Source organism: Symphodus melops (genome assembly GCF_947650265.1).
Source record: "Symphodus melops genome assembly, chromosome: 12".
In the NCBI taxonomy this organism is placed as follows: domain Eukaryota; kingdom Metazoa; phylum Chordata; class Actinopteri; order Labriformes; family Labridae; genus Symphodus; species Symphodus melops.
In genome coordinates this window covers 25,838,345-25,851,540 of record NC_136702.1, presented here as the reverse complement: position 1 = coordinate 25,851,540, position 13,196 = coordinate 25,838,345, and the positions used below count along the sequence as shown (strand labels likewise).

Sequence of the window (13,196 nt, the reverse complement as noted above, 5' to 3'; positions counted from 1 at the left end):
TTTAAATTCCTGACTTTATAAACGGATATGTACTCACGGCCTTCTCTTGCACAGAAATCCCTGACTTTGAGCTCCATGATGACTTGAAGAAGACTATCTGCTTGCGTGCTGCTGGCTTGCTCCGAATGTTCGTTAAAGTCACTGGTCGTCCTGCTCCAGCCATCACTTGGAGCAAACCCGGTGTTGACCTTCAAAACAGAGGTTTCATTGAGGTTACAAATACGTCCACCACACTCATCATTGACAAGGTCCACCGCTATGATGCTGGCAAGTACACACTGGTTGCTGAGAACTCAGCTGGAAAGCAGGAGGTCAACATTCTCGTCAAAGTCTACGGTAAGTAGATGAAATGTAATACATACTGAGAGCTATACTTCTTTTTAAAATAACACTTCTGGCAACATTTATTTTTCACCATACCCAATCATTTCTAACACATAAACATTTGAACAAAATGTTCTTTTATGGTTAGACACTCCTGGACCAACTGGACCAATCAAGATTAAAGAGTTGACAAAGGAGTCTGCCACTATCTCTTGGGAAGCCCCCACTGTGGATGGTGGTGCGCCTGTCAACAACTACATTATTGAGAGGCGAGAGGCATCCATGAGAGCCTACAAGACCGTCACCTCGAAGTGTAGCAAGACGTCGTACAAGATCGACGGCTTGATGGAGGGTATGCTGTATTACTTCAGGGTCCTCCCCGAGAACATTTATGGTATCGGTGAACCCTGTGAGACTCCAGATGTCATCCTGGTTTGTGAGGTTCCTCTGCCACCAAAAACGCTTGAGGTGATTGATGTCACTAAAAGCACCGTCACCCTGGGCTGGGAGAAGCCAGAGCATGATGGTGGCAGCAGGCTGATAGGCTATGTCATTGAAGCCTGCAAGTTTGGCACCGACAAATGGATGAAGGTTGCTACACTGAAGACCACGGACCTTGAGCACACCATCGAGAAGCTTAATGAGAAAGAGCAGTACTTGATAAGAATCAGGGCAATCAACAGCAGAGGAGCCAGTGAGCCCAAAGAGCTGGTCACAGCTGTCACAGTCCAGGAACAGAGAGGTAACGGCCACAAAAAAATCTTGTCAAACTTGTCATGCATGTGGTAAATGCAGGAGAAGTCATGTTCATTAAAAAAAAAAATTCTTTGCTTATTTGGTTTCCTGCATGCTGATCATTTTGTCCAGCAGTAACATTCAGTATGACATTACAAATCAGTTCACAGTCTTCCCCAAATGTTGAATAAAACATTTATATTTCTTTCTGCTTTGCAGTAATGCCTTTGGTAGACTTCTCCAGTATTCCACAGAAGGTTGTAAATGTCTTGGCTAGCAAGACTCTGGATCTAGACCTGCCCATCATCGGCAGGCCTCCCCCTGTCTGCTCCTGGTACTTCAGTGATAACAAGATAAAAATCACAGACCGCATTAAGGTCAAGAGCACGGGCAAGTTTACCAAACTGACCATGTCTGACACCACCATTGATGACACTGGTGACTATACTCTGGAAGTGAAGAATGCAGTTGGTGTTATCAGCGAGGTCATCAAGGTCGTCATCCTGTGTAAGAGACCATCCTTCAGTTATATTAGTTTCATTATTTCTGCTGCTTTTCAAGAGCAAGCTGTCATTTCTAGTCAAAGATGTTGGTACAAAACATTTCATAAATGTTTTAACTTTGTAATATTAATTATTTAAATTCCCTATAACCAGCTAAACCGGATGAACCAAAGGGACCCATTAGGTTTGATGAGATTGATGCTACCACCGTCACCTGCAGCTGGGATCCTCCAGTCAGAGATGGCGGAGCTCCCATTAGTGGCTATGCGGTTGAACAGCGTGATGCTCACAGACCTGGCTGGGTGCCTGTGTGCGACTCTGTGAGCCGACCAACATTCAAGTTTGAGAACCTGATTGAGGGAGATGAGTATGTCTTCCGCACAGCTGCCATTAATAATTATGGCACCGGAGAGTTCCTGCAGTCTGAGATTGTTACCTGCAGGAGCCTTAAGAGTAAGACTTGTGATATTTGAAAGATTAGCCATTTCATTTTAACTGTTGAACAGTAGTAATGTAACCTATCACCCCTCCTCTACAGATGTGTCTGGACCTCCAGGCCGTCCAACCATCTTTGATGTGTCCCGTGATGGCATGACTGTGGCCTGGAACCCACCAGATGAAGATGGTGGTCTTGAGGTTTCTGGATACATTATTGAGCGCAAAGAAGTCAGGTCTGACAGATGGGTACGGGCCAACAAGAACCCTATCACCATGACCAGATACAGGTCAACGGAGCTGATTGAGGGCCTTGAGTATGAACATAGAATCACTGCCATCAATGCAAGAGGACTGAGCAAGCCAAGTCTGCCATCGAAACCAGCAGTGGCAACAGATCCCATTGGTAAGCCAACAGTCCGAATGAAGACTCTATAATAATAATCTAAGTACAACACAATTATTTTAAAGAAACTATGAATTCAACATTATAGTGGGTTGTGTCAGATTATTTATACAGCAAGTATACAACAATGATTAAATCTTTTTAAATGATATTTTAAAATGATACATAATTTTTTTACTGCTCAGATCCACCTGGCTGTCCTCAAAACCCAAGAATCACTGATACCACCAAGTCCACTGTATCGCTAGCTTGGAGTCCTCCTGATGATGAGGGGGATGCAAGAGTTGACGGTTACTTGATTGAGATGCAGAAGGTTGGCACAATGGCCTGGATCAAGTGCAACACCACACCATCTCTAATCTGCGAGTATACACTGACAAACATGCCACAAAAAGAGGAGTTCAAATTCCGTGTAATGGCCTGCAATGCTGGCGGCTCTGGAGAGGCTGCTGAGGTGCCTGGAACTGTCACTGTGACAGAGATGCTTGGTAAGAACATACAGTATAAGTATAACTAACGAAAGTTGCTTTGGGATCAATATGTTGAAAAAACTTAAATGGGAAAAATGACCTTTGTAACTTTTATACCCCTCCAGAATCCCCAGACTTTGAACTGGAGCTCAAATATAAAGATCTGTACGTGGTCCGCCAGGGAGGAGTGGTTAGACTTTCCGTGCCAATCAAGGGTAAACCTCACCCAACCTGTAAGTGGTCCAGGGATGGCGGAGCTGTCTCTACTATGGCCATGATTGCTTCCACTGAGGATGCCAGTGAGTTAGTGATCAAAGGAGCGGAGAGGGGCGACTCTGGAGTATACAATCTCCTGCTAGAGAATAGGGTTGGCAAGAAGAAGGCTCAAATAAAGGTGAAGGTCATTGGCCGCCCAAGTGCTCCAGAGGGACCGATGCTCTTTGAGGAGATCCAGGCCAACTCTGTCAAGGTGTCTTGGAAGGTGCCAACAGATGATGGTGGTTCAGAGATCCTTGGTTATATCATAGAAAGACGTGAGGCAGCCAGAAACGCCTGGTACACTGTGGACTCAAGAGTAACTGACACTCAGCTGGTTGTCAAGGGCCTGAAGGAGGGAACAGAGTACCACTTCAAGGTAACAGCTGAAAATTCCTTCGGAATCAGCTCCTCTCTAAAGTCAGAGCAGCCACTGGTGCCAAAGACTCCTCTTTGTAAGTATTCATTTTATTCATTTAAAACTTTCTGTGGAAAATATGAGGTTATGTATCACTTAAAAAAAACGATGTGCTTTCAAACCAGGCCCCCCTGAGCCTTCAGGCACCCCACCAGAAATCATGGATGTGACAAAGAGCTCTGTGGCATTGGCGTGGTCCAGGCCAAAGGATGACGGTGGCTCTGCCATCACTGGGTACTTTGTGGAGTACAAACTGGTGTCTGCTGAGTCGTGGTCTCGGCACCAGAGCAAGATCACCTCCACTATGTTTACTCTACCTGGACTCACCCCTGATTCAGACTACCACTTCCGCGTTGTTGCTATCAACGACATTGGTGAGAGCGAAGCTGGTCCTTTGTCAGACCCTGTCACATGCAAGGATCCATTCGGTGAGTTTGTAGTCTTAACATCTTGTCTAACATATCATTGTTAATACTACATTTAATGGACTTTTTACAGATATAGTACAAATCATACGTTATAAAATTTAGATTCAAACCCTCACGAAATCTCTTCAACCAATTGGTCAAAACAACCTTCTTTTCTTCCCAGATAAACCAAGCCAGCCCGGAGAGATCGACACAGTGAAGGTCTCAAACAACTTCATTACCATCCGCTGGCAAGCTCCAGAGTGTGATGGTGGAAAGGAGGTCCTAGGATACTGGGTAGAGTACAGAAAGTCCTTTGAGAGCGCATGGAAGAAGTGCAACAAACAGAGGCAGAAAGACAAGGAGTTCACCATGACTGGACTGGCTGAGTCCACAGAGTACGAGTTTAGAGTATTTGCTGAGAATGAGACAGGAATGAGTAGACCCCGTAGGACTGCCACATGCATCAAGACCAAACTGAGTGGTGAGTACACTGAAATATGCTGTGTTAAAGATTATTTGTAGGCGTTGACCAAATGTTGCCAAAGTAACTTTAAAATATCTGTTTCCTAAAATAAACTTCTATTTTGTACACAGTTGAAAATAAACCAAGTCTAAGAAAGGAAATGGATGAAGTTACAACCAAACTTGGCCAGCCTGCTGTCATGAAGTGCCAGATTATTGGTAGACCTGTCCCTGACATCAAGTGGTATCATGCTGGCAAGGAGATTGTTGAGTCACGCAAGTATGAGATGAGCTCAGATGGCCGCAACAACTCTCTAACCATCATGACAGACCAACAGGAGGATGAAGGACAGTATACATGCAAGGGAATCAATGATGCTGGAGAGGCTGAGACCACAGGCATGTTGGTGTTGGAAGCTGCTCCATCCTTCCATCCCGACTACCCTCTGAAGGAGACCTACTACGCTGGCCTGGGAACCACTCTGCGCATACATGCTGTCTACATTGGACGTCCTGAGCCAAAGATCATGTGGCTTCAAGGATCAAAGACCCTAGAGAGCACAGAGGAAATGAGCATTGAGACCACAGAGCACTATACACACCTGGTCATCAAGAACGTACAGCGCAGACTCCATGGAGGCAAATACAGGATCAGACTGCACAACCACTTTGGCAGGGCTGACACCGCGTTCAACGTTGAAATTTATGGTGAGTTTGATAGATACTTTATTGATCTCTAGGGAAATTTAAATTAAATAAGATTAGATTGTGGCATAAGATTGTGTCAATTTTCTTTGGTCAGCGTAACAAGGATGTTTTTTGAGGATGATAAAACTGGATTTATGTTTAATTTATGGTTATCTGTTTGTAGACAAACCTGACAGGCCTCAGGGTCCCATTGTGCTGGTTGCCCTCCTGAAGAACTCCGTCATCATCAGCTGGAAGCCTCCTACAGACGACGGAGGCTGCATGATCACCAATTACATTGTTGAGAAGCGTGAGGACAAAGAGGGCACTGAGTGGGAACTGGTCTCATCATCCATCAATGGCACATCTTGCCGTGTACCTAACCTCATTGACAGTGCAGGATACTTCTTCCGTGTGTACGCCCAGAATCGCTATGGCAACAGTGAACCACTAGAGCTCACTTCACCGATACTTATCAAGAGCCAAATGGGTATGTTTACTCCAATATTAGTTTATTTTCCACTGATTCATCAATGTATTGCCAATCATGTTACCATAAAGTTGTAATACATCATAATATTTCAGATAGAGACAGCCACGTAGGCTGTATAAAGTTACTGACAAAGATGATTTTATTTCTGTCCACAGAGAAACCATCACCACCTCTTTCACCAGTTGTTTCTGGTATCACAAAGGACTCTTGTGTGGTTTCCTGGAAACCACCACTCAGTGATGGAGGCTCCAAGATCAAGAGCTATTGCCTTGAGAAGAAGCAAAAGAAGGACAAGAAAGAATGGAATGATTGGACTCCAGTGACCACGGATGAAATCAAACAGACAGTGTTCTCTGTCAAGCGTCTGACCGAGGGCATGGAGTGCCTTTTCCGTGTAAAGTGCGAGAACGTTGGAGGACAAAGTGACTACAGCGAAGAGACTGCTCCCATCATTCCAGCCACAGCTGTAGAGGTTCGTGCTCCTGCCTTCAAGGAAGAGCTGAGGAACATGAGTGTCAAGCACAAGAGCAATGCTACGCTTGTCTGCAAGATTACAGGACAGCCCAAGCCTGTGATTAAATGGTTCAGGCGAGGAAAAGAGATCCACTCTGATGGAAAGAAGATTAAGATCCAGGAGTTTAAGGGAGGTTACCACCAGCTGGTCATCACTGAAGCTGATGAAGAAGATTCTACTGTATACCAGATAAGGGCAACCAACCAGGGAGGCTCCATCTGTGCAACTGTCTCTTTGGATGTTGAAGGTAAGATTACAGATATCAAATAGTCCAATGTTTTTAGCTCCAATTTGTAGAAGTCCTACATTAAGACAATTATTTTTAATTAAAACAAAAACATCTTGCATCCTTTTTTTTCAGTTCCTGCCAAGATCAACCTGCCAAAGAATCTGAAGGATAAGGAAGCTATCCCTGCCCTGCGGGGAGAAGTTGTCAATATCAAGATTCCTTTTGGTGGCAAACCAGATCCTGTCATCACATGGCAGAAGGGACAAGATCTCATTGACAGCAATGGTCACTACCAAGTTATCGTCACAAGATCATTTACATCTTTGGTGTTCCCCAATGGAGTGGAGAAAAAGGATGCTGGTTTCTACATTGTATGTGCCAAGAACAGATTTGGCATTGATCAGCAGACAGTCGAACTGGATGTGGCTGACGTACCTGATCCTCCACGTGGTGTCAAAGCTAGTGATGTCTCGAGAGATTCAGTCACACTGAATTGGGTGGCCCCAGCAAATGATGGTGGCAGCAAGGTTGTCAGCTACATCATTGAGAAGTGCCCAACAACTGCTGAGAGGTGGCAGCGTGTAGCCCAGTCCCGTGACACTCGCTACACCGTAATCAATCTGTTCGGTGGAACCAGTTATCAGTTCCGAGTCATTGCAGAAAATAAATTTGGACAGAGTGCCCCATCAGAGACCACTGGACCGGTCATGACCAAGGAGGACAAATCGAGAGTTCTGCTGTACGACAGAGAGGTTGACATTACCGAACGTGTGCCCAAAGGCAAGGCTCCACATTCAGAAGCCAAGAATTTGCACAACAAATATGCCATTGCAGAAGAACTGAGCAGGGGTCAGTTTGGTATTGTCCACCGCTGTGTAAGCACTAGCTCTGAGAAGACCTACATGGCTAAATTCGTCAAAGTAAGAGGTGCTGATCAAGCAATTGTCAAGAAGGAAATAGCAACACTGAATTTGGCTAAACATACTAACTTCCTTCTCCTCCATGAGTCATTTGACAGCCCTGAGGAGCTGGTGATGATATATGACTTTATCTCAGGTGCTGACATATTTGAGCGTGTCAGCACAGCAGAGTTTGAGCTCAATGAACGTGAGATTGTCAACTACATCAGACAGATCTGCTCAGCTCTTGAATTCCTGCATGCCGAGAGCTATGGACACTTTGATATTAGACCCGAGAATATTGTGTACACTACTAGAACCAGCTCTAATGTGAAGATTATCGAGTTGGGCCAGTGCAGACACCTGACCCCTGGAGAGCAAATCAAGATTCAGTATACCACAGCAGAGTATGCTGCGCCTGAGATCCACCAGTGCGATATGGTTAGCAGTGTCACTGATATGTGGTCAGTTGGTGTACTTGCCTATGTGCTTCTCAGTGGACTTAATCCTTTCATTGCTGAAACCAACCAACAGATGATTGACAATATCTCCAATGCAGCCTACAGCTATGATGACGAGTCATTCAAGCAAGTCAGCGTCGATGCATTGGACTTCACAGACCGCTTAATGACAAAGGAACGTAAGCATCGTATGTCTGCAGCAGAAGCTCTGGCACATCCTTGGCTGACTAAACCTAATGAGGACATCAGCACCAGAGCAATCACAACTAGCAGACATAAGCGATACTACCAGGCAATGGTGAGGAAGGAGTGGACCACTGTTGTCTCTGCAGCCCGTGTTGCCAGCGGTGGCTCTATCAGGTCCCAGCGGGGAGTTTTTGTTGCCAAGGTGAAGATTGCGCCATTTGAAAATGGTCCTGTTGCAGGTCAGATTAGCCACGCAGTTGTGAGTGAGGGCGACAGTACAAAGTTCATCTGCAACATTGAAAACTATGACAGCACCACTGAAGTCACATGGTATTGTGGTGTCAGGCAACTTGAGGCTGGTGACAAATATGAAATTGAATATGAGGATGGTCTGGCTGTTATCACTATCAACAAGGTCACAAGAGCAGATGATGGTACTTACAGATGCAAGATTGTGAATGAGTACGGTGAGGACAGTGGCTACGCAGAGCTATTCATCAACAATGTTAGATCTTACCGCGACTTCTTCACCAGCCGTGTGGTCAAGAAAACAAAGCGCAGAGTTGATACTGCCAGAATGCTTCAGAAGCCACCAGAGTTCACACTTCCACTGGTCAACCATACAGCCTACATTGGTGAAGATGTTCGTTTTGGCGTCACAATCACTGTTCACCCTGAGCCTCGTGTCATCTGGCACAAATCTGGACAGAAGCTTATACCTGGAAATGATGACAGGAAATACACCTTCATTAACGACAAGGGCCTGTACCAGCTGATTATCCACAAACTTGATGTTGATGATGATGCCGAGTACAGTGTTGTTGCCCGTAACAGGTATGGTGATGACAGCTGCAAGGCTCGCCTTGCTGTGGTTCCTCGACCCAAACCAGCTGATCTTACCCTGAGGCCAATGTTTAAACGCCTGCTTGCAAATGTTGAGTGCAGAGAGGGCCAGAATGTACGCTTTGAGATCAGAGTGTCAGGCCATCCTGCACTGAAGTGGGAGAAGGATGGCACACCTTTAGCCTTTGGACCATCAATTGAGGTTGTTCATGAGGGTCTGGATTACTTTATCCTTCATGTAAGAGACACTCTTCCAGAAGACTCCGGTGTGTACAGAGTTACTGCCACCAACTCTGCTGGGTCAGCCAGTTGCCAGGCCACTCTCAAAGTAGAACGCGTTACTCATGTAAAGAAGGAATATGAGATGAGTGAAAAGGAGAAGCAAGCTGCAGCTGGAAAAGCAGAACTTGATAAAAAAGTCAGGCTCTCTCAGATTTTGTCTGGCACTGTTGTTGCACCTCTACCAGCTGCAGCAGTACAAGCTGTCAGGGAGGCAGCCTCCATGTTCAAACCTGCTGTGACAACAAAGAAGGGTGAAAAGACAGAGGCTGAGATACAGAAAGAAAAAGAGGAGAGGAAAAAGCGGGCAGATGAGAAGAGGCTGCGTATGCCCTATGTTGTCCCCACTCCCCGTGTCGTTAATCCAGCCGTCCTTGAGGAAGATGTGGAAATAAAGCACTTCCAGCCACTTTCGGACATGAAGTGGTATAAGAAGCTCCGGGATCAGTATGAGTTCCCTGAACCTATGGATAAAATCAAACAGAAGAGAATGAAGCGTATTCGCCTGTCACGTTGGGAGCAGTTCTATGAGGTGCCAATCAGGATCAAGGACCAGTACAAGCCTAAGTGGCGCATCTCATCCTTAACTCAGGACGATTTGGAAACTGTGAGGCCTGCAAGGCACCGCACTCCTTCCCCTGAGCTGGATGCCTACCACAGGATCAGGAGGAGGTCCCTCGGTGACCTGTCAGATGAGGAGCTCCTTTTGCCTGTTGATGAGTACTTGTCAATGAAGAGAATAGAGGAGGAAAGGCTTCGTCTGGAGGAAGAGCTGGAGCTTGGCTACTCTGCTTCTCCACCTAGCCTCAGCCCGGTTCGCTTCGAGCTGTCAGCCTTGCGTCCTTCATCTCCTAGAAGAGCCTACAGTGATGAAGAAGAGGGAGAAGAAATTCGCAGATATGACTCCTACCGAATCCCATCTAAATATGAGGCTGGCCCAAGTTTTGTTGACCTCCGCCATCGTCATGACAAATCAACATACAAACCTCCAAGGCAGAAGCAGAGAGTGTACGAAGAGAGAGAAGATCAGGAGCTACTCCGCCCACACAAAACTGCTCAGAGGATCTCCTCCTACAAGAGCGAACTCAAACGCATGGAGTTTGAGGAGAAGACTAGGACTGTGAAAAAGGAATCAACTGTCACTGTTTCATACTCTGAAGGTATTGAATCTGAGCATCTGACAGCCTTTACCTCAGAATATATTCCTAAACCAATCAAGAAGACCCCCATGCCTGAGCCTGAGAGAAGGAGATCTCCAACCCCAGGAAAGGCTGTCAAGACAGACGTGACCCTACCAAAAGTTGATTTTGCTTCCAGGTATGAGGAGAGAAAGCAGGCTATAAGATCAGAAAGAAGATCATTGGAGAGGATTGAGGTGGTGACACAGGCTCCCTTCAGCCTTGACCATGCCCCACGTATTACCATCAGGATGCGTTCTCATCGTGTGCCCTATGGCTCAAGTACAAAGTTCACCCTGAATGTCCAGGCCAAACCAGAGCAAGAGGCCAAGTGGTTCCACAATGGAAAGGAGATCAGCCAGAGTAGCAAATATCACATGACCAATCTTTGTGGCGTTCTTACTCTCCAGATCATCAACTGCATCACTGAAGATTCTGGAACGTATCGTGTTGTCTGCAGGAATGCCAAAGGAGAGACATCTGACTATGCCACCCTGGATGTCGCAGGAGCTGAATATGCCGCCTTCTCCTCACTCCGCAAGGATGAGGAACCGCCATCCTCTCATCTCCCTGAGATGACCATAACAGAGACATATCATGTCTCTTCCTCTAAAACAACAGTGAAAGAAACTAAAACAGTAACAGAATCAGCCGTTGTTGTTGAGAAGCAAAGAGAGAAGTCAAGTGTTTCTGCCAAGTTCCTAACTAAGCCAAAATCCATGACTATAGAAGAGGGAGACTTTGTCAGGTTTGAATGTGATGTGGAAGGTGAACCAGCACCGTCTATCACCTGGATGCATAATGGAACAGTTATTGGTTCCACTGCCCGACACCATGTCATCTCCACCCAGCATAACTCCAGTTTTGAGATATGTGCTGCTGAGATGTCAGATGAAGGCAGCTACAGTGTGCTTGTGGAAAACACTGGAGGCCAACAAGAGGCTCGATTCACTCTGACCATCCACAAGTCCATGGAGAAAGTTGCCTCTCCCAGAGTCACCTCTCCAGAAGCTAAGTCCCCTCTCGCCAAGTCCCCTGAACCAGTGAAATCACCTCAGCAAGTCAAGTCCCCTGAGCCAATCAAGTCACCTCAGAGAGTGAAGTCCCCGGTCTCACCAAAGTCCCCTACACCAATGTCCCCTACACCAAAGTCCCCGACACCAAAGTCCCCCACACCAAAGTCCCCTACACCAAAGTCCCCCACACCAAAGTCCCCTACTCCATCTGAGAAGGAATGAGTGACTCTTCTACCAAGTCACTGCAGACTGGCGGAGATTTCAACAGAGACTCCAGGTCAGCAACTGTCAACTTTGACATTTGGTCCATGAAAACAAAGCTAATTTATACCCCCCGTTTTTCTTCATCCAGAAACTTTTATTTAGTGAATTAGCTAAAAATAATACTTGATAAAGATCTGGATTTCTGTTCTTGTAAATATAAACTATTTTTGTACCAATCTTGACATTAATTTATGCCAAACTAGACTCAAGTCTAAAGTTGTTATGAAATGTGCCATATTGGACAAGTATGACTTAGGATTTTTGAACCACTTTTCTGTGACATGTACATAATGTATATAGCCGAATTGAACGGTTATGGGAAATGTATGCATTGTTATTTATGACAATAATATTAACTGAAACAAAATAACAAATGGTTTAACAGGAGAAAGTTTCACCTAGAACGAATACCCTGTCAAACCAAGAAACTAAACAATGTGCCTCAACACTACGTTGAAGTCTTAAGATTGCCTCAACAGGTAGAGAGGCTCCCTGTTGATGTTATGAACCACAAACAGAAAGACAAAGTTATTGTTTTGGACACGCGTCTGTGCGTGTTATATTACAGTTTCCTATGAGTTGTACCATGAGCGTAAGACCCTGAGTGCTGTTTGCATTACCCTCATGTAAGCAGCATGAACTGGCCTTGTGCTCAGACTGACTGTGTCATACCACCAAGATTTGATGAGCAGCTCAGAGTGCAGGCGGCATGCACTCTCAGCATTTAGATCTTTTTATTTAAGAGCGCTGCTTCTGGCACAGGACAGCCGGATCGGCTGTTCTGACGTTACATCTCCTGGCCATAAAGAAACACAAAGTCGAAGCCAGCTCTCCTGTGCAGAAGTAGCGCCGCCTCTTGGAGGATAGATAGCTAACGTGTTTGTGTGTTTGAGTGCGAGTGTTTGTAGCTTTTAGTCATTTCACCTTGTCCGTAGTCAGGGTCATCTTCTTCTGCCTCACCACAGCGACGCTAGCTCCTGTGAGAAGAAAGAATAGCAGACATGCGTTACCCTGCACTTTTATTTAATTGATCTGTTGATGTAGAACTTTTGTGTCCTCCTTGAGTTTTATGCATTACTGATTTAATAAAGCATGATTTCAGCACTACACATGCCTTCTCTCCTGTTTATTGTGTGCACTGTATTATCTACTCTCATGGTCATGGATTGTAGAAACATGATTCAAGGGAAATGTTGAAGTACTGCAAATGATTCTTTCATTGGGTTTGGCTAAAGTAGAAAAAAACAATGGTAAAGTAGCATACATGCTACTTTAACATGTAGCATACATGCTACTTTAACATGTAGCATACATGCTACTTTAACATGTAGCATACATGCTACTTTAACATGTAGCATACATGCTACTTTAGGAGTTTGTACACATCGTACGTTTCTACATCCAGTTTACAAAAATCAAGTTTTAAGGAGTTTTAAAACCATAACACAATGTTAAAGATTAAACCAGTGAATTCTAAACTACAGAAAAGCACCCACATACTGTGGTTATCAAATGGTGAGGGTTAATCTATTTATTTAAAGTAAATATAAGAAATAGCTGATGTTTTTGGTGCATAAAAGACTAAAATTATTCAGCTTAAGAGTAAAAATAAATTAGTCCAGCAACTTTGGCTTTTATAAATGCAGTACCTGAACAGGTGTGAAACATGTAGAAAGAGGGATTAAAAGTTAGCGTTTATAAAGCAGAGCATGGCGTTACAGCAGAGCAG

At 45.0% G+C, this 13,196-nt stretch overlaps 1 protein-coding gene across 6 annotated transcripts in view; it reads left to right on the top strand.

Moving 5' to 3' along the window:
* ttn.1 (titin, tandem duplicate 1) overlaps positions 1–12,574 on the top strand; it is a 141,843-nt gene extending 129,269 nt beyond the window's left edge. For all 6 annotated transcript variants that reach the window (XM_079357888.1, XM_079357886.1, XM_079357885.1 and 3 more), the window contains 13 exons: positions 55–336; positions 473–1,066; positions 1,279–1,566; positions 1,716–2,015; positions 2,101–2,403; positions 2,589–2,891; positions 2,999–3,583; positions 3,672–3,974; positions 4,138–4,437; positions 4,551–5,126; positions 5,290–5,595; positions 5,754–6,359; positions 6,474–12,574. In XM_079357888.1, coding sequence (XP_079214014.1) covers positions 55–336; positions 473–1,066; positions 1,279–1,566; positions 1,716–2,015; positions 2,101–2,403; positions 2,589–2,891; positions 2,999–3,583; positions 3,672–3,974; positions 4,138–4,437; positions 4,551–5,126; positions 5,290–5,595; positions 5,754–6,359; positions 6,474–11,425 — 9,698 coding nt within the window. In that variant the 3' untranslated portion in view covers positions 11,426–12,574. The remainder of the gene's footprint in view (positions 1–54; positions 337–472; positions 1,067–1,278; positions 1,567–1,715; positions 2,016–2,100; positions 2,404–2,588; positions 2,892–2,998; positions 3,584–3,671; positions 3,975–4,137; positions 4,438–4,550; positions 5,127–5,289; positions 5,596–5,753; positions 6,360–6,473) is intronic.
* Positions 12,575–13,196: the final 622 nt, after the last annotated feature.